Source organism: Cladosporium halotolerans (assembly GCF_011745625.1).
Source record: "Cladosporium halotolerans strain TM138-S3 chromosome Unknown Sca18, whole genome shotgun sequence".
Lineage (NCBI taxonomy): Eukaryota > Fungi > Ascomycota > Dothideomycetes > Cladosporiales > Cladosporiaceae > Cladosporium > Cladosporium halotolerans.
The window spans coordinates 477476-497359 of NW_027191469.1; the positions used below are offsets into that span (position 1 = coordinate 477476).

At 58.2% G+C, this 19884-nt stretch overlaps 6 protein-coding genes across 6 annotated transcripts; 3 read left to right on the forward strand and 3 right to left on the reverse strand.

The window, feature by feature from the left end:
* Positions 1-122: 122 nt before the first annotated feature.
* On the forward strand, positions 123-1299 carry WHR41_06093 (uncharacterized protein). Its single transcript, XM_069374698.1, has 2 exons — positions 123-741; positions 885-1299. Exons 1-2 carry the CDS (start codon positions 183-185, stop codon positions 1256-1258), a joined length of 933 nt encoding a protein of 310 aa, XP_069228734.1. The 5' UTR covers positions 123-182; the 3' UTR covers positions 1259-1299.
* A 6120-nt stretch (positions 1300-7419) lies between these two features.
* Positions 7420-8451, reverse strand: rps21 (40S ribosomal protein eS21). The gene is made up of 3 exons (XM_069374699.1): positions 8276-8451; positions 7746-8059; positions 7420-7588 (listed from the first exon to the last, which is right to left on the reverse strand). Exons 1-2 carry the CDS (start codon positions 8305-8307, stop codon positions 7828-7830), a joined length of 264 nt encoding a protein of 87 aa, XP_069228741.1. The 5' UTR covers positions 8308-8451; the 3' UTR covers positions 7420-7588; positions 7746-7827.
* Positions 8452-9012: 561 nt separating this feature from the next.
* On the reverse strand, positions 9013-10958 carry WHR41_06095 (uncharacterized protein). Its single transcript, XM_069374700.1, has 2 exons — positions 10073-10958; positions 9013-10016 (listed from the first exon to the last, which is right to left on the reverse strand). Exons 1-2 carry the CDS (start codon positions 10641-10643, stop codon positions 9184-9186), a joined length of 1404 nt encoding a protein of 467 aa, XP_069228740.1. The 5' UTR covers positions 10644-10958; the 3' UTR covers positions 9013-9183.
* A 3370-nt stretch (positions 10959-14328) lies between these two features.
* Positions 14329-15132, forward strand: lxr1 (NADP-dependent mannitol dehydrogenase; the record flags this gene model as incomplete). Its single annotated transcript, XM_069374701.1, has 1 exon — positions 14329-15132. One exon carries the CDS (start codon positions 14329-14331, stop codon positions 15130-15132), a length of 804 nt encoding a protein of 267 aa, XP_069228739.1.
* A 404-nt stretch (positions 15133-15536) lies between these two features.
* On the reverse strand, positions 15537-17429 carry WHR41_06097 (uncharacterized protein; the record flags this gene model as incomplete). The annotated part of the gene is made up of 1 exon (XM_069374702.1): positions 15537-17429. One exon carries the CDS (start codon positions 17427-17429, stop codon positions 15537-15539), a length of 1893 nt encoding a protein of 630 aa, XP_069228738.1.
* Positions 17430-17628: 199 nt separating this feature from the next.
* Positions 17629-19792, forward strand: WHR41_06098 (uncharacterized protein). The gene is made up of 4 exons (XM_069374703.1): positions 17629-18104; positions 18163-19293; positions 19347-19513; positions 19565-19792. Exons 1-3 carry the CDS (start codon positions 17754-17756, stop codon positions 19362-19364), a joined length of 1500 nt encoding a protein of 499 aa, XP_069228733.1. The 5' UTR covers positions 17629-17753; the 3' UTR covers positions 19365-19513; positions 19565-19792.
* Positions 19793-19884: the final 92 nt, after the last annotated feature.

Sequence of the window (19884 nt, forward strand, 5' to 3'; positions counted from 1 at the left end):
GGACCATCCTGCTCGGCTCGGTTGTTCTCCAGCCGTCTCCACATCCCTCCACTCCCCGCACGCGAGAGCTTCCAGCAGCCGCGGTTGTCTCACGGAGCTCCCGAAGTGCCTAGGCTCAATCGAGAGCTACAAATATCATATCGGCATCTGCGAAACACTCTCCCAAGGGACTTTTACACACAATGGCGTCCCCAAAAGCTTTCACCATCTCGCGATCTGACCTCAAAGGGCCAGCCGGCAGCGTCACCCTGATCACAGGTGGCGCCGCAGGCATCGGTCTCCAAACGGCTCTGCTGCTCCACGAACTCTCACCGACCAACAAACTCATCTTGCTGGATCGCCAGAAACCCAAAGCCGACCAAGCCCCCAAGGCTTTCATTGACTCAGACCGTGTGCTCTCGTTGCAGTGTGATATCACCGACTGGGCCAGCCAACGCGACGCTTTCGAAGCTGGTGTGAAGCACTTCGGCGCTCTCGACAATGTCTTCGTCAACGCCGGTATTGGCGAGTACAAGGACCAGTTCTTCAAGGATGAGCTGGACTCCAACGGCAAGCTGAAGGAGCCCGACAGGAGGGTCTACGACGTGGATCTCTCTGCGGCCAACGACACACTCAAGCTTGCGGTGTACTACATGAGGCACAGGAAAGATGGCAAGAAGGGCGGCAATGTGGTGATGGTGGCTAGTTTGGCGGGTTACCTGGCGAGTGCTGGTGCGCCGCTGTACAGTGCTGCTAAACATGGTATGCTCTTCCTTCTCGACTCCGTTTGTTTCTAGCCGTCCTTGTAGGCAGCTCAACCCTTCCTTGGATGCTTCTTTTGCTGTTTTCAAGGGCTGATGGCGAATACCTTGGCGTGCCGTATCCATGCTAACAGAGGCTTCCAGCCATTGTCGGCCTCATGCGAGCCCTCAAGAACGACACTGCAACCCTCGATATCGCCGTGTCCGTCGTAGCACCAGGCATCACCCTCACAGACATCATCGCCGGCCGCGATCCCAGCGAATCGCTTGCAGACTGGGCGAAGCGGATGCGTGCTCACGGTGTCCCAATCAACGATCCTGGTGAGGTAGCAACAACAGTCGCTTGGCTGTTCAACCAAGGCATGGGCGCAAACGGGAAGGGTATGCTCGTGCAGGCTGGCAAGGTGGCGGATCTGGAGGAGGGTATCGCGAGGAATAGGAAGGTGTGGATGGGGGCTGAGATGCTGGATCTGTTCAGAGGTGGTAGGACGGCGCCTTTGTTTCCAAATAAGCTGTAAATCAGATAGTCGTGGTACGTGAGAACGTTTACTTCAATCAACTAGTCGCAGTTGAGTCTCCAAAAGCAATTGATAATCTCCGGGCCTGGAAATGAACAGTATGCGGCGCGCTTTCGCGGCCAGAGAACCCCATCATTAGGTGTTCTGCAATGACCAATTGTTGACAACGATGGAAGACAGCCATTATAGCGCAGTCCCAGTGTCAGGTATTGCCTATGAGCGCTGTTTGTGTTCCCATCAATGGGCCGATCAAGCCAAGCCTCACGCCTTGATCAACCTCACCCCGCTGTCCATCACCAACTTCGCTTCGTCGACATCTTCACACATCGGCGCGCCACCGCCCATCAAAGTACCATCCGCATTGTATCTCGCTGCGCCCGGGATCATCACAGTTTGGTGATCACTTCGAACATGGAGCGACTCATCGCATCACCGACAAACTATCGCTCGCGGGCCTGGCTGCCACGCCTGGTCCTCGTGGGCTCTCTTTCAAGACATGCGCCACTGAGCATGGCTCCCTACGTATGCCCACCTGGTTGAATGGGACAAACCCATCGCATGATGAAGACAAAGCTGCCATTTAACCATCGCGGAATGCGAAAGCGCCACTGATCATCGACGCACCTCGTTGCCCATCGACGAAGAACGCCCGCCCGTCGAGCACATTCTGTGTCACAACGCGGCATGCCACCATCGCCCGAAAGGAATCTTCGACCTTGCGACCATTAAAACACTACTGATTGATCGACTGCAATTCACCACGAATGACGGTGTGGCGTGACCAGGATATCGCACTCTGCGTTTTTCGCACTGCGCCTTGCGCTGGCTGAGCCAGAGCGACATCTTTCTACGAAGTCGCCACTGGATAGCTGCCACCCATCCAGTAAGGTTTTTCCGGCATGAATGCAGTTGACATGGCTGGAGAGCGCCGAAGTGCTTATTCCCGCTCCCTTCGACCTCCGACATCTGCATGCTTCCAAAGCCGTAACAGTCACGTGACGCCATCTCCGTCAGCAGCATGAGTCCGCCAGTAGCGACGGCTATCTGGATAAACCATAGCGGTCGTCATCATGAAGCACATACGCTCGAAGCACAGGAGCTCTGCATCGGCGAGCAAAATCACAAGGATGCACTTGCTCCTGAATAACTCACTAAAGGACTGGACCTGGACAGGGACTTGGATCTGGACCTGGACTGGATCTGGAAAATCAATTCATGACGCTATGACCTGCAAGGACTACCTGCTGTGAAGCTGTCCTGCAATTGCAACGCTCTGCGGCGTGGTGTAGAAAAACGCTATGCGGCTTTGGAGTAATTGGCCCGAAGGCAGCTGCTGCGCATGCGCTGGTGATTACAATCAAGAAAGGAAACAAAATCATGCCACTGGTTAGTAAGAGAGGGAGCAAGAGAGAGGGACCGGCTGTGAAGCGCAGCGCTCGACCACGCACATCCAAGCGCAAGCTATGCCAAACCAAGCATGCGCCAATTCCGGGAGACCTCCTCTTTGGTTCGTCAAGTTCGGAATGAGAGAGAGTCCTGGTACCTTCTCACTGCTGGGAGATCAATTCGATTCCGCCGCCAATGCGGTGAAGAGTGTTGTCGCCTTCTTTGCAGCAGTCGCAGAGACCAGCCACCGGGACGAGAGTGGGAAGACAATCGTACTTTCCCTTCCAAGCGTAATCGGGACAAGGCACCTTGGCAAACCCCATCCTCTCAGCATGCTCGCGCATCAGCTTCGGAGCCTTCGGCGGGACGGGTGATCCGGAAGTATGGGTGCGCGGGAAGCTTGCCGCCTGCATATGGAAGGTCTTGGTCTTCGTGCGATGGTTGCGGTACAAGACAGGGCTGTTGGGATCGTGCTCGGCGTCTGGGCCGTGGCCCTTGAAGCCGATCTCTAGGCCGTCTCTACCGGTCCAGAGGTATGCGCGGCGGCCTTTGCCAGTGATGGTCCAGCGTGCTGCGCCGCGCTCATGGGTCTTCATGGATCCTGGCGGAGAAGTATCTTCCGACGTGGGAGACAAAACAGGAGTCTCATCGGTCCTGCCCGCGTACACGGGTTCCCCTGCGGCGCTCTGGAATCTGGTGGCGTTCACTTGCCCGGTGTAAGGATCATATTCCTCTGGCCCCATGTAGGTCCAGCCTTTGTACACGACATGGTTATCGTCGTCAATTCCAGCGTGCGTATCGTGCCAGGCAGCGTCGCTGGGAAGGTCCTGGCCAAAGCTTGGTAGGTACCACATCAATCCGTCATGGGATACGGGTCCATGCGCCCCGCGGCCAGACATCGGCACCACGGTAGGCAAAAAGAGAGGCACAAAGTCTGTGGCCGTTGCACGCAGGGAGCTCGAACTGTACTCGGTCCTTGACGCTGCAGTTTCCATGGCTGGAGCAGCCTCAATCGGTCCGCTGCTGAAGATGATGGCTGGGTCTTGCTCTGTGAGGACACTGCCACTTGGCTTGCGGCCCTGGTAGACGATCGCGGGATCTTGATGCTTTGGGCGAGCATTGTCGGATGGCTTTCGGCGCTCATACAGTATCGCCGGGTCCGAAGCTTGCAAAATTAGCGGGGACCTGATGACTGGCGAAGTAGGATTGCTTTGCTGTCTTGCGGACAAGGCTCTCCCGATCTCTGCAGAGCTTTGGCCACGTAGGCCAGTGATCAATCGCAACAATGGCTGATTGTCTCGATCTTGGGTCCTGGACTGTCTTCCTGAGCGAAGCCTTTCGTCGTTCATCTGAGTGGGCCCTAGCAATGGCGAAACAGCTTGGGAACCAGGTTCACTCCCTCTGTTCAAACGAGCGAAGACTGGCCTCAAGATATCGCTGCGGCTGCCTCTGCGAGATGGCGAAGAAGCCGAATCCGGTGTCGACGTACGTCTAAGCAAGTCTTCTTTCTCGAGCTTCGCTTTGATGGGGTTTAGTAAGTCCTGGCTCGGCGCACTCGGAGCTATGGTAGTGTTGGCCACCTCAGGGAGAGGCAACGGCAGCTTCATCGGAGAGCTGGCGGTCGGGCTCTGTGGTCTGGACATCCTGTTCTTAGAGTTTTGCTCTCCCCTGGACGACGCGTTGGAGCTGAGATTCGACTTCGGCGAGAGGAAGACATCATCGCTGCTTGACCTTGTGCCTGAGCTTTTGGAGCTGGGATGCGACTTGGCCGAGAGGAATGTATCATCGCTGCTTGACTTGCCGCTTGACTTGGTGCCTGAGTGAAGTGGCGAGTTCAATGAGCGTCGGATCATCTTTGATGACGATGCCAATGCCGTGTTGATGGTGAGGTCGCGTGCTTTGATGCGAGGCGGGCTGCGGCTTGAAGAGCCTTCACCAAGCGTGGCGACGTTGCGATGCTGGACGGCCTTGGTCGGTGACATGTACGAGCTTGTCTTCTTGCGCAGCGGCGTGCCAGGCTGATGGCTCTGGGCTGCTGATGCTGGTACGATGTCCTCAGGAATCTCTTGTCGCCTCCTCTTCTCCACGGCTTTTTCGGCGGAGCTGATCTGCTCCGGGCTCGACATCCAGCCTTCTGGCAATGAAGTACGCTTCTGTTGGCGTTGCGCGGCACGCTTATCTGTCTCGAAGCTCGGCGCTTTCGCTTTGGTCGACTTGCCGGGTGAGGTCTCAGGGCTGGGCTTGACTGGTGGCGACTCTCTGCGAAGGGTTTCGTCGGCACGGCGTGCTGCGGCTTGAGTTGGCTGCGCGAAGTGAGGACTCGGCTTGTCTGATTTGCCACCTGACCCTGGCAACATTGCCGCTGGCGACGAGCCTGCTCCTGGCAGGTGCTCGGCAGCGTCGTAAAGCTTGCTCAGCGAATCACTCTGGAGCATGCCTGGCGTTGCGGTGCCTGCGGACGAAACGGGTGTGGGTATCTTGCTCGCTGCAGCGCGACTGTGGCCTCGGTGGCGCCTGATTGCTTCTGCCGGCACGTCTTGCATAATGACTTCCCCGCCTTGCTGCTGACCCTGGTGCGCGGCCCTCATGTGCTGGACCTCTGCCTTGATGGTGTCAATTTCCGCTTCGATAGTATCGAAGTCGTCAGGCCTTAGCGGCTGCTCAGTGTCGCTGGTCGCGCTTGTCGAGCCCAATGAAGTCATGCGGCGGCCGTCTGTGCCAACGTGCTGGTCCTGCGTGCTACGGCTGGACTCGATGAGGTGCCGCAGTACGGCCTCGCTGTGCGGAAAAGTCAGCGACGAGAGCGAGTGAAACCTGATGAAGGGTCCGCTTACCTATCCCGGAGAGTGCCGCTCTCGTCGGTGCCGCGGATGCCTTCCTCGCGGCGACGGACGGGCGGCCTGCTCTGCTGCGGCGCGGTGGTGGCGGTCTGCGCGAACTGTCAGTCGGTGCTCGAGATGGATGTCCGACCGCGTACAAATGGACTCACCGTTGTGCTGCCGGTCATCCATTGGCGGAAACCGCCGAATGGAGAGAGCGGCGAGCCGGTCATCTCTTTGCTGTCGTCGAAGAGGGCTGGGAGCGACGACGATCTCCCTGATAAAATGTTAGTGAATCACTACCGCGCGGAAGATAACTGCACGCTTCGTAAACAGAAGAGTGAGGGCAGAGAAGAGGAAGCACTTACGCAGGGCTGGCGAGGAGGCCGGCGCCACTGCCGGTCCTGCCTTCTCGCAGTACTCTGCCGGCACCGCAGAGGTGTGCCGGCAGGCGCTGTGGTAGGCGTAGGAGTACCGGCACATGGTACCGGCTTCCTCGCTGTCGTGTTGGGTGGAGAGAGAGGAAAGGGCAGTCAACAGTGAGCGGAAGTCACTCTTAAGCGGGCCTGCGCCAAGCCATATTCCGCATCGGGAAGGAGTCAGTGAAGGTGCTTCTGGTATGCGAGAGGCAGTGCTGCTGCCAGAGGTTCTATGATGAGGATCTTTCTCTATCGTCACGGAGTAGTTCTCCATCCTTACGCGCTACGTGATGGGCAACAGTAGAGGCCCAGAGTTGGGCTCTCCCAAACACACTGTTGTTTGGTGAGCCGCCCGCGGCCTCGAGGCGGCGACAATACGAGGGGAATGCCCCGACGCGCCTGGACTATCTGTGGAGGCCTTTGTGAGGCTTTTCAAAGCCAGGAGGCTATCGTCGTCAGGATGCGCCGCTCGGTTTCTGATGGTCGACGGAGGCCGCCTCCTCCTCCGCCAACCCCTGAGCGCCTCAACGCCTACCGCGCTGATCGTGTGGCATCGAGTCGCGAGAACCTTCATCAGGATGAGCCTCTACTGTTCGAGAAGGGCAAGCGAGGGGTCATACAGGTCTCCTCACCGGGTCCCTACGCCTCCCACGACACGCCCGCGGCGCACCGAGTCACCTCGCCCTCCTCCTCCCCGCGTGCCTCGCCGCCTACCTCGCACCGCAACCGCAACCTCACGGGCACCAACAACATGATGAGCTCTCTGAGCACGACCAGGGCAATCTCAGCATCCTCCAAGCCTCCTCGAACAATGCCTACAGCTCCCTCAACACGCCCGCGGCGCCGCAAAACCGACCGGCCGCACGACACCCCTCACAAGCAAACAACACCAACAACGCCGCCACCTCACAGCCCACACCATCACGAAATCATCACAAGAGAACAAGACAAAGCTATCTGAAATGTACCACCCGTATCTGTACCGCGACCGATGAACCTCGACGATCACAACTTTTGGGGATGGCAACCTCAAGGCCAACGGCGAGCGACATCCCGAAGCACGAGGCCGCAGAACACCGCGTCGCCGGGGACCCATCACCGGAATTGCTGTTGGCCGCGTACCGCAGAACCAGACCTCGCAAACAGCCAGCGAACGCGGTTCGTTGCCGACCCGGCGACACGCTGGTGGTGCCTGCGAGGCTGATCCCACGGAACCTTTACTCGCATGTCCCATGAGCCCTGGCGCCGGCCGTAACCGGCGAGGGCGGAACGCGAGGCCATTTTGCGGCCGTGGTGTCAGGAGGGAGGAGAGGGTGGGCTTAGGCGACGCCTCGTTTATATAGGCGGGCGATGCGGGAGTTCCCGCGCTTGGGCTGCCTGAGGGTGGGATTTGGGCAGGGCGCTCGCGGCGTTTCATCAGCCGGCTGAGTGAGTGATTGAGAGTAAGTGGATGAACCTTGGGCGGCATGTCATCACAGGCAGTGCAGTAATCAGGAGATTGGGCTTCACCAATGCACAGAGGTATTTCAATGGGACATTTTCTTGGGGACAACGAGGTTCGGAGTCGGTAGGTATTCTTTTGTGTGGATTTGGCAGAGCTACGAGAAGATCGAACAATCGAAGTCGAGCCCCGGCGGCGCTGAGCACGCAGCCCGTAGTCATGTCCCGTCGCATCAAAACATCAGCGCCAGTCGTCTCGAAAACTCCTGGAGGCATTGATCGTCAGCCTCGAATTCGTGATCATTCCGAATATGCGCAAAACCCCAATGGCATTGGCCTGTCCCGTCATCCTCCACACGCAACCTCCACCACCAGAGAGGGACCAGGCCATTCCAAAAACGCAGACAGCACAATTCCACATACCTCTCGCACCCCTCTCCATCTCCATCCATACCCTCCCGTTTCCTCGAACAATCTATCCCACAAAGAGCACTTTCCCAAAAATCTAGTTTCCGCTCGCGTTCCAGACGTTCTTGAGGTAGCCGTCGCGCTGGGTCAGGCGGTTCATGCAGTCGTCGCTCTCGCCCATGGCGCGCACGAAGCCGCACAGCGCGTACACCTGGTTCTCGCCCGTGTAGCGGCCGTTCTCGTCGACCTTGGCGATGCTGATCTGCACGCTGCCGTGGTCCTTGGCCTTGATGATGCGGTTGGTCGCGCTGCACTTGCGGGGGACGTACCTGTCGGCGGGAGAGGTTGGAGGTTAGCTGGGTTTGTTCTTTCGTGGTTCTTTGGGCGAATGGGCGTGGGTATTTTGGCCGGGACACTGGCGAGGCTCTTTCTCTCGAAGCGCAGACGTGCAGCGCTCGTCCTTCAATTCCTTCTCAAGAGCCTCCGCCAGGTCTGCCACGGCCGTGTGTGCGTCCCTCGGGGCTGGGATCGGGGCATGCGCTTACAGGTCGACAAGCTCGCCGCGCTCGTTCTCCATTTTGACGGTAGTTTTGGGGGGGTTGGTGAAGAAGGTGGGTTTGGTGGGTTTGGCTTGCTCGAGGAGTGCTGATTTGTCTGTCCGTGCCGGGTTCGATCGAGGTGGTCGGCGTCGCGCACTTCTTTTCGAACGCTCGGTGGGCTTTGCGGCGCGGAATTGGGGCCGCGCCAAGCCAAGCCTGGGAATGCGGGATTCGAGGTCACGTGCGCGGCTGACTTGAGGCCGCCAAACGTCGAGTGTTACAAGTACAATGCGTCCTAAGCACTGGATGATTGGGGCACGTCATTGATCGATATCGACGTGCGGCTTTCGAAAAGCATTGTCGTAAACGTTTGACCGTGATATTTGAAATTCATCGAAGGCTGGACACGAAGCGTGAAGCCCAGGAAAGCTGTCACGTGCGCTGGCTCCGAGAGCTCAATGTGAGCATCGTGCTGCCACGCTGTGCACCTTGAAATGTATGCTGGGTGCTCTGGATGTCAAATGAGCCCAGAGCCTGCTCCGAATACAACTCGACTGCAGGAAATGTGCGTTTCGACATCGGCCTTGATCCCTACGAACGAGTTTTCTGCGACCATGCTGCTGAACCTCAAAAGATCCTCCTGATGGCGGACATGGATGAATTAAATCGAAGGTGAAATTTTTGAGCATTATCTGGCCTGCCTGCGAAGACTGAAATCCGCGATATGCACACATGATACGAAAAAAAAAAAAGGCTTAGAAAGAAGTGACGGTCAGGCCCGGCTGAGACAAAAACACTGCCTCACATTGAAAAAAAATCCCCACTCCCAAAACTCCAGCGCATAATGGTTCCCCAAAGATCTCATCATTGAACCCTCCCCCCACGTCTCCTCCACATTAAACTCTTATCCGATCTCAAAGCATCAGCGCCGCGATGAAGAAGCCCAAGAGCGCCACCGCGCTGCCGGCGACGACGTGGTTCGCCTGGCTGGTGCCCGCCGAGCCGCCGGAGGAGGAGGAGGAGCCGCTGTCGGAGCCCGTGCCCTGCTCGAAGGTCGTGGGCCCGTTGCCGCCCTGCACGCCGGTGTTGTCGTTGGCGCTGCCGCTCGTGTCGCCGCTGTTGCCGGCGCTGCCGCTGTCGCCGGAGGACGACGAGCCGCCGCTGTTGCCGGCGTTGCCGCCGCCGGACATGCCGGGGACGGACTGCGGGGTCGCGGTGGAGGTGCTGGTCGAGGAGCTGGTCGAGGAGCTCTTGGAGTCGCTGCTGGGCTGCGGCTTGCCCTTGTCTGGGTCGTCGCCTGTCGCCTGCATGGAGCCGATGACGGTGCTGTTGTCGCCGATCACGACGGTGTCTTCGGTGCCGGTGGTGGAGGAGTAGTAGTAGCTGTTGCCGTTCTTGTCGCCGTGCGGCGGGTCGTAGCATTCGACGGAGATGTCCTTGACGGACGCGTAGTAGTACCCGTTCTGCATGTACTCGCTGTCCCAGTCGACGAGGCCGCCGGCCCACTCGATCGTGCCCTCGCCGTTGCTGGGCAGGCCGCCGGGCCAGAGGGAAAGCTGCACGCGCGAGGGGGTCTGGGGGTAGTTGTGCTGCTTGGTGGTGTCGTTGTAGGTGTCGTCGCGGTTGAGGGTGCGCACGGTGTTGCCGTCGATCTTCCACTGGATGGACTCGGGCTTCCAGTCGATCTCGTACTCGTGCCAGTTCTGGCGGGTGTCGGAGTCGACGTCGATGTCGTCGCCGTTGTTGTCTGTGCGTGTATGTTAGTACGAATCTCTCCACTTGGAAGATGTCGCAATCACTTACAGTTGGTGATGCCCTGGAAGTAGTAGTTCGTCTCCGCGGTCTTCATGTTCGTGCCGACGAACTCGAAATCGATCTCATCCTTCATGTCACTCATGAGAATGAACGCAGTGACAACACCAGCACCCTGACTCGTCTTGAGCGACGCCTTGATCTTGCCGTACCAGACGTAGTGCGCGCTCATGAGCAGCGTGCCGACGGTGTTGGGCGCCATCGTCAAAAGCACACTATCCTGGTACGTCACCGGCTGCCCCGAGCTGACCCAGTTGGTCTCGCTGCCGTTGCCCAGATACCTCGACTGCGACCTCACGCCCGGCGAGTCGAGCGAGTCCATGCTGAAGTCCTGGCTCTTGCAGATGGGCGCCGGCAGGCACGACTGGAGGTCGAAGGAGTGCTTGGGGTCGCAGCCGCCCAGGCAGTACGCGCCGACACCGCACTGACCGTACTGGGAGCAGCAGGGCGCATCTTCGGGACACTGGCTGCCGTCGCCGCACTTGGGAATCGAGTCTTGGGCGAGGCCGAACGGGGCGAACGCGGCGACCAGCGCGGCCGCGTAGGTGAGGGTGTTCTTCATGGTGTAGACGGACCGGCGGAGGTGGATCGGTCGCGTTCAGCGAGTGTGGTCCCGTAAGGCGCGTCGAACGCCAGAAGCTGGCTCGACGGTGGCGGGCGATAAATCAGGTGCTCCGAAGAGCTTCGGGTGTGTTGACGCGGCCTGGAAGATGAAACACGCCGGTTCGGAGGCGTGGAATTCGAGGGATGCGTTGGTGGTCGCGGTTGGATATGCGCAAAAACGACAGTGAGGCGTGTTCGCAAGGAAAGGAAAAGATAGCAATGCTGGGCGGCAAACGATTGGGGAAGCGCGGCGAGGGCAGGTGGTGAGGGCAGTGCTGCGCATCGAAGTCCTGAAGAGCCTCCCGCAAGACAGGGGCGGCGAGGCTCTCGGCTGCCGCGGCTGTCCTCGCGCTAGGCACCTGGCACGTCCCCGCCAGCCAATGGCCGCCGGGCGTCGGAGGTATTTCTGGAACATTTGACTCCGTCCCTGCTCGTGTCTGGCACCGGCATCCCGTCTTTCCGCGCCTGTCTTACCTGTCTGGCTGCTACCTTAGTACCTATGTCATACGCAGGCCTGCAGTTTTTGGTTTCACAGAGCTCCGAAGGCCTGTTCGATTCTTCACGGTCGTACAAGGAGACATATACCCTCCCTCACGCGGTGAACTGCAATTGCCTCGCGGCGCGAGGATGGCTGGCTGGTGCACACAGTTGACGTCGCAACCAACCCAGCCGTGTGGAGGCATTGCTTCTTGGCTATTGGTCTTTACGAAAAGTATAACTTTGGGCTTCGCGCAAGGACCGCGCCAGCCGCCACCCGCTAATCACAGGTCATGTGATGCGCATTGCCACCGACTTGAGACAAGTGTGTTCAGAAACACGCATCGTGGAATGTACAGAGATGTCTCGAACGGAACGCATCGTTGTATGCCACACGGAAAGCACGCTGGTCGTCGTGAAGGCTGATGAAGCTGTTGGGCTTGACCTCGAAGCTCGCAAGCGTGTGCTGCCTTTGAAAGCATGACGAGATCAGGTCGGCTTCTCTCTGTTGGACATGCAGCTGGAGACGGTAACCAGTAATGTGCGATATCTCATGATTGCAGCCGTGTATGTCTATAAATTCCACGAGTGCTTGTAGGTCACGTGAGCTGTAAATGAGGGCACATCCCTCAACACCGCTGCAAGATCACGCACTCGTCAACAAAGGCGAAAGCAGATACCCCACCGGCAACCCAGCAGCAACAGCATTGAGCACCGCCCAATGCATCGGCGTCCGCGGCATCATCCTACAACACCAGTTCGTCAGCAACAACAGATCCCAACCTAATCCACACCAACCAAAAAGAGAAAAAAAAGAGATAAGTCAACTCACGCCGCAGCAACCCCAAACAACACCCCCGTAAACCCCACCGCCCGCCCCTCACACCTCCTCCCCCTCAACACGCCCAGCGACGCCAGCGCCAGCGCCCCGAAACCCGGCACCTGCCACTCCAGCCCCGGGTACCAGCCCGGCTGCTCCGGCCACTTGAGCACCATGCTGAGGAAGGCGCCGAGCGTGAAGACGGCCATCTGCGCGACGGCCAGCTCGGCGCCCAGCACGAGCGGCGCGTCGGAGCGCGACAGCGCCGTCCAGCCGGAGTAGAGCTGCGTCGCGGACAGCAGCGTCATGGAGAAGATGAGGGCGATGGGCGTGGAGAGGCGGGAGAGCGTGCTGGGAGTTTGTTTGTTAGTACTTTGGGGTTTCGTGTGGAAGGCTGAGAGATTGTTTTTTTTTTCTTTTTGGGGGTCTTACACGGCGCAGGCGAGGACTTGACAGAGGGTCTTTGCGATGTCGGTTGAGACGATGCGGTAGGCTTTGAGAGCGATGCAGGTTGTGAGGCCTGCGAGGAGGGAGGGGGCGTGGAACATCGTGGGTGGATGGATGTCGAGGTGCTCGTTGGGAGAGAGAGAAAGAGAGAGAGAGACCTTCTCGGAAATCGAATATCAGGCCTAGATTTGTATATCTGTATCGACTACTAATGTGCAAATCGACGTAGAGAACAGTGGTCTCTTTCGTGAAGCTGGCCAAGCCAGCCCAGTGTGAACTACGCTGGCTAGGATTCGCCAATGGAGCTACTAGAGGTACGTCCTTGGCAAGGTTCAGAGATTCCACGGGCACGCGACTGGGAGTGACTGGCTATCGGAATCATTTGTTGTATGCTTTTCTTTCATCGTATGCTTTTTTGCAAGATGTGACGAGTCGCTTGTTCTTTGCGCCTCGCCTGAGGGCGTGCGATGCACGTGATCACGGGCATCCGAGGTGGACGAATAATAATCCCGACCACGTCGTCCACAAGCCGACGGTATAAGGCAGCCCACCGGCACAGTCGAGCCGTGAAGATCACAGGTGTTATGTATATCGCTCAGGACATCGGCTACGTGTTCTTCTTCGGCTTTCGATCAATGCCTATAATGCCACCGCGGCCCCAGAGTCTAGACGCGCGAGCCACCCCAACTCCCCATGCGCGAATAGCGCCACATCATGCTGTAGAGGAGACAGCACAGCAACGAGCTGCATCCCGCCCCCCGGCCTACCACGAACTCTGTCGACGGTGCCGGCGGGACCAGACTGCATGCAGCACGCAGCAGAGCACCGCAGGCGGAAATGCAAATGCGAATGCAAATGCAAATGCAAATGCAAATGCAGTCAGCAGCTGGGCTTTTCCACCGGCATCTCGACAGATCGCGCGGGCAGGCGTGGCAGGCTGGTAGGCGGGCCTCAACGTCAGATCCACAGCGACGTGCGGTGGAGATGCGATTGTAGCACTTTTGCACGATGACAGCCGGCTTCATCATGTTGATGGAGGACTCGCTGGGCCGAGAGCGCCGTCGCCACGCTACTTGCTGCTGCCACCGAGCAACGGCCGGCGGCGCGAAGCCTCGTGTGCCTGTTGTGCCTCTCGCGGGCGCCAGCCTGGCTGGAACCCCGCGGCATCAATGACGTTGCGCCCCATCGTGCGGCGGATCGTGCGCGCGTGGGCAGCTGAAGCTGGCGGTGCTGCCATCTTCGTGTTTGGGCGATGGAGGGGCAGCCCGCAGCGCCTGCGAGGGCAAGGTACCTTACCGGAGCCATTGGCGAGAGGCGCCCGCGACCTGCGACCTGCGACCTGCGACATGCAATGCTGTCCCGCACGCTGCCGATCACAGCGCGCCGCTCTGCTTTTTTCTCACGCCCGGTGCTGACCTGATCCTTGCGTGTGCGACGGTTGAGGGCGCGGCGCCCGCAGAGCAATACCTTAGCCTTCACCTCAATTGCAACCCGTCACATAATAACGCATCGGTCATCCGGGCCCTGCCTGCCCAGCAACCAGTGATCGCGATCAGTAAGCCCGGGCGTGGGCGTGGCCATCGTGGTGGGGCTCAATGATGTCTGGTGATGGGATGCTTTCGCCCTGCCCGCCGCCCGCCGTGCGCTGGGACGAGGGGCACAGCTCGCCCTCGATGACCTCGATGCTCCATCAGCCGCCTGCATTCATAAACCTTTCCGTCCCCGCCCTTCCCTCTCCTCTCTCTTCTCTTCACATATACCACTCCCCGTCAACTAATCCCTTGCACCCACCGCAACCACGTCCACCTCGGCAGCCTCACGTCTGCACTCCATCTCAAACCACACCACACCACAACAACAACAACAACAACAACAACAACACCAACCACAACCACACAAGATGCCTGGCCAGCAAGCTACCAAGCACGAGTCCCTCTTGGACCAGATGTCCATGAAGGGCAAGGTCGTCGTCGTCACCGGCGCTTCCGGCCCCAAGGGCATGGGTATCGAGGCCGCCCGCGGCTGCGCTGAGATGGGCGCCACCGTCGCCATCACCTACGCCTCCCGCGCCCAGGGCGCCGAGCAGAATGTCGAGGACCTCCAGAAGACCTACGGCGTCAAGGCCAAGGCCTACAAGTGCCAGGTCGACAAGTACGAGTCCTGCGAGCAGCTCGTCAAGGACGTCGTCGCCGACTTCGGCCAGATCGACGCCTTCATCGCCAACGCCGGCGCCACCGCTGACGCCGGCGTGCTCGACGGCTCCGTCGAGGCCTGGAACCACGTCGTCCAGATCGACCTGAACGGCACCTTCCACTGCGCCAAGGCCGTCGGCCACCACTTCAAGGAGCGCGGCAGCGGCTCCCTCGTCATCACCGCCTCCATGTCCGGCCACATCGCCAACTTCCCGCAGGAGCAGACCTCCTACAACGTCGCCAAGGCCGGCTGCATCCACATGGCCCGCTCGCTCGCCAACGAGTGGCGCGACTTCGCCCGCGTCAACTCCATCTCCCCCGGCTACATCGACACCGGCCTGTCCGACTTCGTCCCCAAGGAGACCCAGCAGCTCTGGCACTCCATGATCCCCCTCGGCCGCGACGGCCTCGCCAAGGAGCTCAAGGGCGCCTACGTCTACTTCGCCTCCGACGCCTCCACCTACACCACCGGTGCCGACCTCCTCATCGACGGTGGCTACACCGTCAGGTAAATCAATTCGCCTCTTGATGAGCGTGTGATGGGAATGGTTATGACCCAACAGCTGTGATGAATATACCCCGGCTGAAAGTAAAAAAAGAAAAATAAAAAGAGTTTGTGGAATATGGGTGTTACGAGAGGTTTTTTTCTTTCTCGGAAACTACATAGCTCCATTTGAATGAAGCCAAGTGTTACGACATTCACAAAATCATCGTCTTTTACTTCCTACTCAGTCCCCCATCACGTGAACCTTCTGCACAATTATGCATTGACCTCGACAGCGCCATCCCACCCTCCAATCTCCCTCCGCCCAACGTACACATCTCCGTACTTTTCCCAGCCACACCCATCACGTGCCCTCCCGCCTACACCTCACCTCACCTCCCACCCACACCCAGCCCCAAAGACCTCCCCACCCTAAAACCTCCTCCTCTTCCTCCCCCCAGCCCTAGCCTTCGCCTCCAACTCCCTCTCCAGCGCCTTCCGCTTCGCATCCGCCCGCTCCTCCGCAGCTTTCGAGCCGATTTCCGGCCTCGAGTCGGGGGGAACCTTCTTCTCCATTCGCGGTTTGCGAGCCGGGGGAGGAGGAGGAGGTGTCGGCTCCTTCGACGCAGCCCTGGAGGAAGAGCTGGCTGCGCGTTTGCCGCCGATCGTGCCGAGCTGTTTGCTTTTGGCTTTTGGCTTGGGCTTCGAGGGCGAGGGTAAGGGAGGGGAGGAAGGCGGTTCTGGAGAGGGCTGCGGCTGCGGCTGGGGCGTGGGTTTGCGGCCGCCGATCGTGCCGAGTTTGGGTTTGGGGTTTGGTTTTGGTTTGCTTGGGTTTTGGGCGGGTGCTGGTTCGGTGGGGGAGGAGGAGGTTGGGGGTTCTGCTGCTGGGGGAGCTGGGGATGTTGTGTGAGAGCGGACGCCGCCGAGGGTGTGGAGTTTCTGTTTGGGAGTAGGTGCTGGTTTGGGAGTGGGGGATTTGTGGCGGGTGGGGAGGTGGGAGGAGGAAGAGGGGTTTTGGGAGGGTTGCGAGGGTGCGTCGAGGTCGTCGCTGTCGGAGTCTGTGGCGTCTTCGTGGGTGAAGGGGCCGCGGGAGGCGCGGGGAGGAGAGGGTTTGTTGACGGGAGGTTTGGGTGGGGAGTCTTTGGGTGAAGGATCATGCGGCGGAGGGGTGGAGGGCTTTCGTTGAGGTTTTGATGGTTGGGCTGGTCCGTCAAGGTCGTCTTCGTCTTCGGTCGAGTCGTCGTCATCGTCGTTGTCTGCCTCATGATTCACTAGTGATTCAGGTTGAGGACTTGGTGAAGGTGGTTTATTGTTCGTCTTCTGCTGGGACTCATTCCTCATGGATGGAGGCTTTGGTGCATCGTCGTCTTCGCTGACATAGTTGTCGGTCTTCTCCGGTGGACGTTCATTGCGTAACCGTGGTGGAGTCGCCTGCCTCTGGAAATCGTCTTCCATTGTTATGTCTCCTTCGTGATCTTCAAGACCTTCTGGGCCAGCTTGACCGTTCCCAGTCATTTCGACGTCTTCAGCAGGGTTCAGGTCAACATACTGCCCAGGCGGTATTTCACGCCACCAGTCTGCAGAAAAATGCTGGTTCTTAGTATCTTTCGACGGCGCAGGTAAAGAAGCAAAGATGGCATTCAGGGACTCCGATGACAATCCGTCGCCATCTTCACTTTGAGCCACCTGCGCCTTGAAGGCCGCTTCGTCGAACCTTCCCAGCCCTCTGACATGGCGGGCCAACTGTTCCTGCTGAGACTTCTTGCGCGAGAGCCGGACATTCGCAACGCCAGGAAACACGGCGGTCAAATCGTGTCCAGAAGTCTCAAGTCGGTCGGTGATCTTGGCGATGATCTTGTCTTTGGCTTGCAGTTCGGCGATCAACGCTTCCAGATTTCGGTTCAGTTGATGGGCTCGGTGCAGCAGTGGGAATATGAGGTCGTGGCCGATAGACTCATCAGCCGCTCTCTTCAAAATCAACTCCCAATCGAAGGTCGGTAATGACGCAGGAAGAGGTGCCGTTAGACTCAGTTTCAATTCGCTATTCCTGGAAGGAGAGAGACTCAGCGAAGTGCCTTGCTTCTGCTCAAGTGCCTCGACAATTTTGTCTAGGAATATCTGAAATTGCTGGTCGTCTTCTTCCGGATCGATACTACAGCTCAAACGCTTCGCTCGGGCAACGATCTCCTCCCGACCAAGCGTCTCGATCCAAATACGGGAGAGGTCTGTCAAATAGACGCTGTAGCCATCTCGGCTGAAGGAGCTTTTCACAAGCAATGATGGGAGATCGTCACTGCTGTGGTGCAGCTTACTCCAACTTCCCATGGCTAACGAGCCTCGCATATGCTAGTCAGACTCTCTGATTGTTGTTCGGTAAACTGCTGTCTTGTCCAAGTTGATGTAGGCAGCGATCTGACTTCACGGTCCGGCACTTGAAGCGGAGACGCGCCGAGCCGCCCGCTTGGGGCGCCGTTGCCGACAGCCGACTTGTTTGCTCGCCTCGAGTTCCATCTTCCATCTTATAAACTATAGCCGAGAGCCTTCACTTGCGAAAATCGCCAGGGCGACCACGGATATCCCTCGAGCGTGGCGACCCTAAGTTTCACAGCACTAGACCTCCGCCATCCGACTGCTCCGCGCACAGCAGCTATGCCGCCGCCGCGCCCAACGATTCCAGCCAAGCGCCCTGCGGCCGAAGCGCAAGAGGCAGCCTGGGTCGCTGATGAGGACCGCTTCGTGCTACAGCAAGCTAAGAAGAAGGCTGCCATACGTGCGAAGAGTGGGCGCGCACAGCCGATCGATTGGCTTGCTGTGACTCTTGCGCTGGTGGACCCGGATGGAAATCCACTGGACGACGAGCTGGAGGATGGGGACGTCGACTCGCTGGATCCGGAGGGTGTTTTTGAGGGTTTGGATGAGGAGCAGCTGGCTGAGCTTGAGAAGGGCGTCGACACCTACATTACGCTGGAGGGGAGCAGGAGCAATCTTGATTATTGGAATGTAAGGCCGAACTCGCGTCCCCGTGTGCTGTCGTCCACTAATGCTGACAGGCGATTAGATGATGAAAACGATTTGCCAAGAGCGTCGGAAGCACTACAAGTCGGCGCAATCCTCCGCCCGCGGCGTTTCCTCCGTGGCTGGTAACATAGACAAGCTTCTGGCGCCCAAGACTTTGCCGGAGCTACAGAAGCTGGAGGGTCAGATTCGGTCGAAGCTGTCGTCTAACGAGCCAATCGATACCGACTATTGGGAGCACTTGCTCCAAAGCTTGCTCATCTACAAGGCGAAGGCCAACCTTCGCAAGATAACGCAATCGATATTGCAGTCTCGCCTGGGCGGTTTACGCAAGCAGCAAGCAGCAGAAGCTGATGCGCTGAAAACACGATTAGACGCTAAGTTGCGTATTGGTCTGCAAGCGAGCGACCAACTCACCACATCGGTCCAATCAGGCGTGGCAAATGCGGATGACCACGAGAGACATTCTTTGGATCCCGAGCCGCTTTTGCGTTTGCGCCCGGAAGACAAGTCTCTTGAATCTGTCACCGCCAAAGAATTCTCGCAGCGACTTGTCGACGACCGGCGGAAGGTGTTGAGCCTCGGGTATGTTCCTGGTCGCAAGCGAGGGCATGGTTCAGAAAACACCGAGCCATCTTCGAAGCGTCAACGCACCGGAGAGCCACTGGATACGAAGACTTCCGCCATCTTTGACCGTGAAGTCGCCCGTGGCCTTAGCGACAATGAGGAGCTACTCACTACCGAAGTTCCCGTCGAGACTAAAAACAAGCACACTTGGCCGGCAGACGTACGCGCCCGCAAACCACAATACTTCAATCGCAGCATTCTTGGCTACGAATGGAACAAATACAACCAAACGCATTACGACCATGACAATCCTCCGCCGAAAGTTGTCCAGGGCTACAAATTCAACATCCTCTACCCTGACCTTGTGGACAAGACGCGCGCGCCAACCTACAAAATCGAGAGAGAGGGCGGTAGAAGGCGAGGAGAAGTCATGGCGAAGGCTGGCGAAGATGACACTTGCGTCATTCGCTTTGTGGCGGGCGCCCCGTACGAAGATGTTGCTTTCAGGATTGTCGACCGCGAATGGGACTACAGCGCCAAAAGGGAGAGAGGATTTAGAAGCAGCTTTGACAAGGGAATTCTTCAACTGCATTTTCAGTTCAAGAAGGTGGGTGCCATTGTGTGCGAGTATGACGTTATCTTTGCTAACGGATGTTGCAGATCTACTATCGGAAGTAACAAGGCGAGGCTACGGCCTACTCTATGTTCTGGGGAGATAATCAATACCAGCAGGCAGCATAAGATGCTCTATTCCCGGATGGTGAAGCGTTGCAAGGGTCTTCAATGACGCCTTCGTGTAGGACTCCAATCCTATGCACAGCACGTCAGTATGTATGAATAGAACTGACTGAGTCGGCGCGATGCTTATATATTCCAAGCCCATTTTTTCCTGGTACGAAATAGTGATTGCTTTTCACTGCGGTAGCTCCTTGAGTGCGGTCTTCTTGCAAGCTCAATGGGGTTTGAGCAACCAATGGAGTGAATGCATGTCACCGCTGCGTGGAAATGACAGGCGACACCGCATGTTTCAATCTTAGTACGAAGCTCGGTCGTACCTCTCATCCACGTTGCCCAATACATGGATACCTAGACTATTCTTGCGCACACCCGAGCTGTCAAACTGCCTTTGCAATACCACACTGCAGTAGACAATAGCACGGCTGTTACGCCGTGCCTCTGCTGTGAACCCAAGACTCTC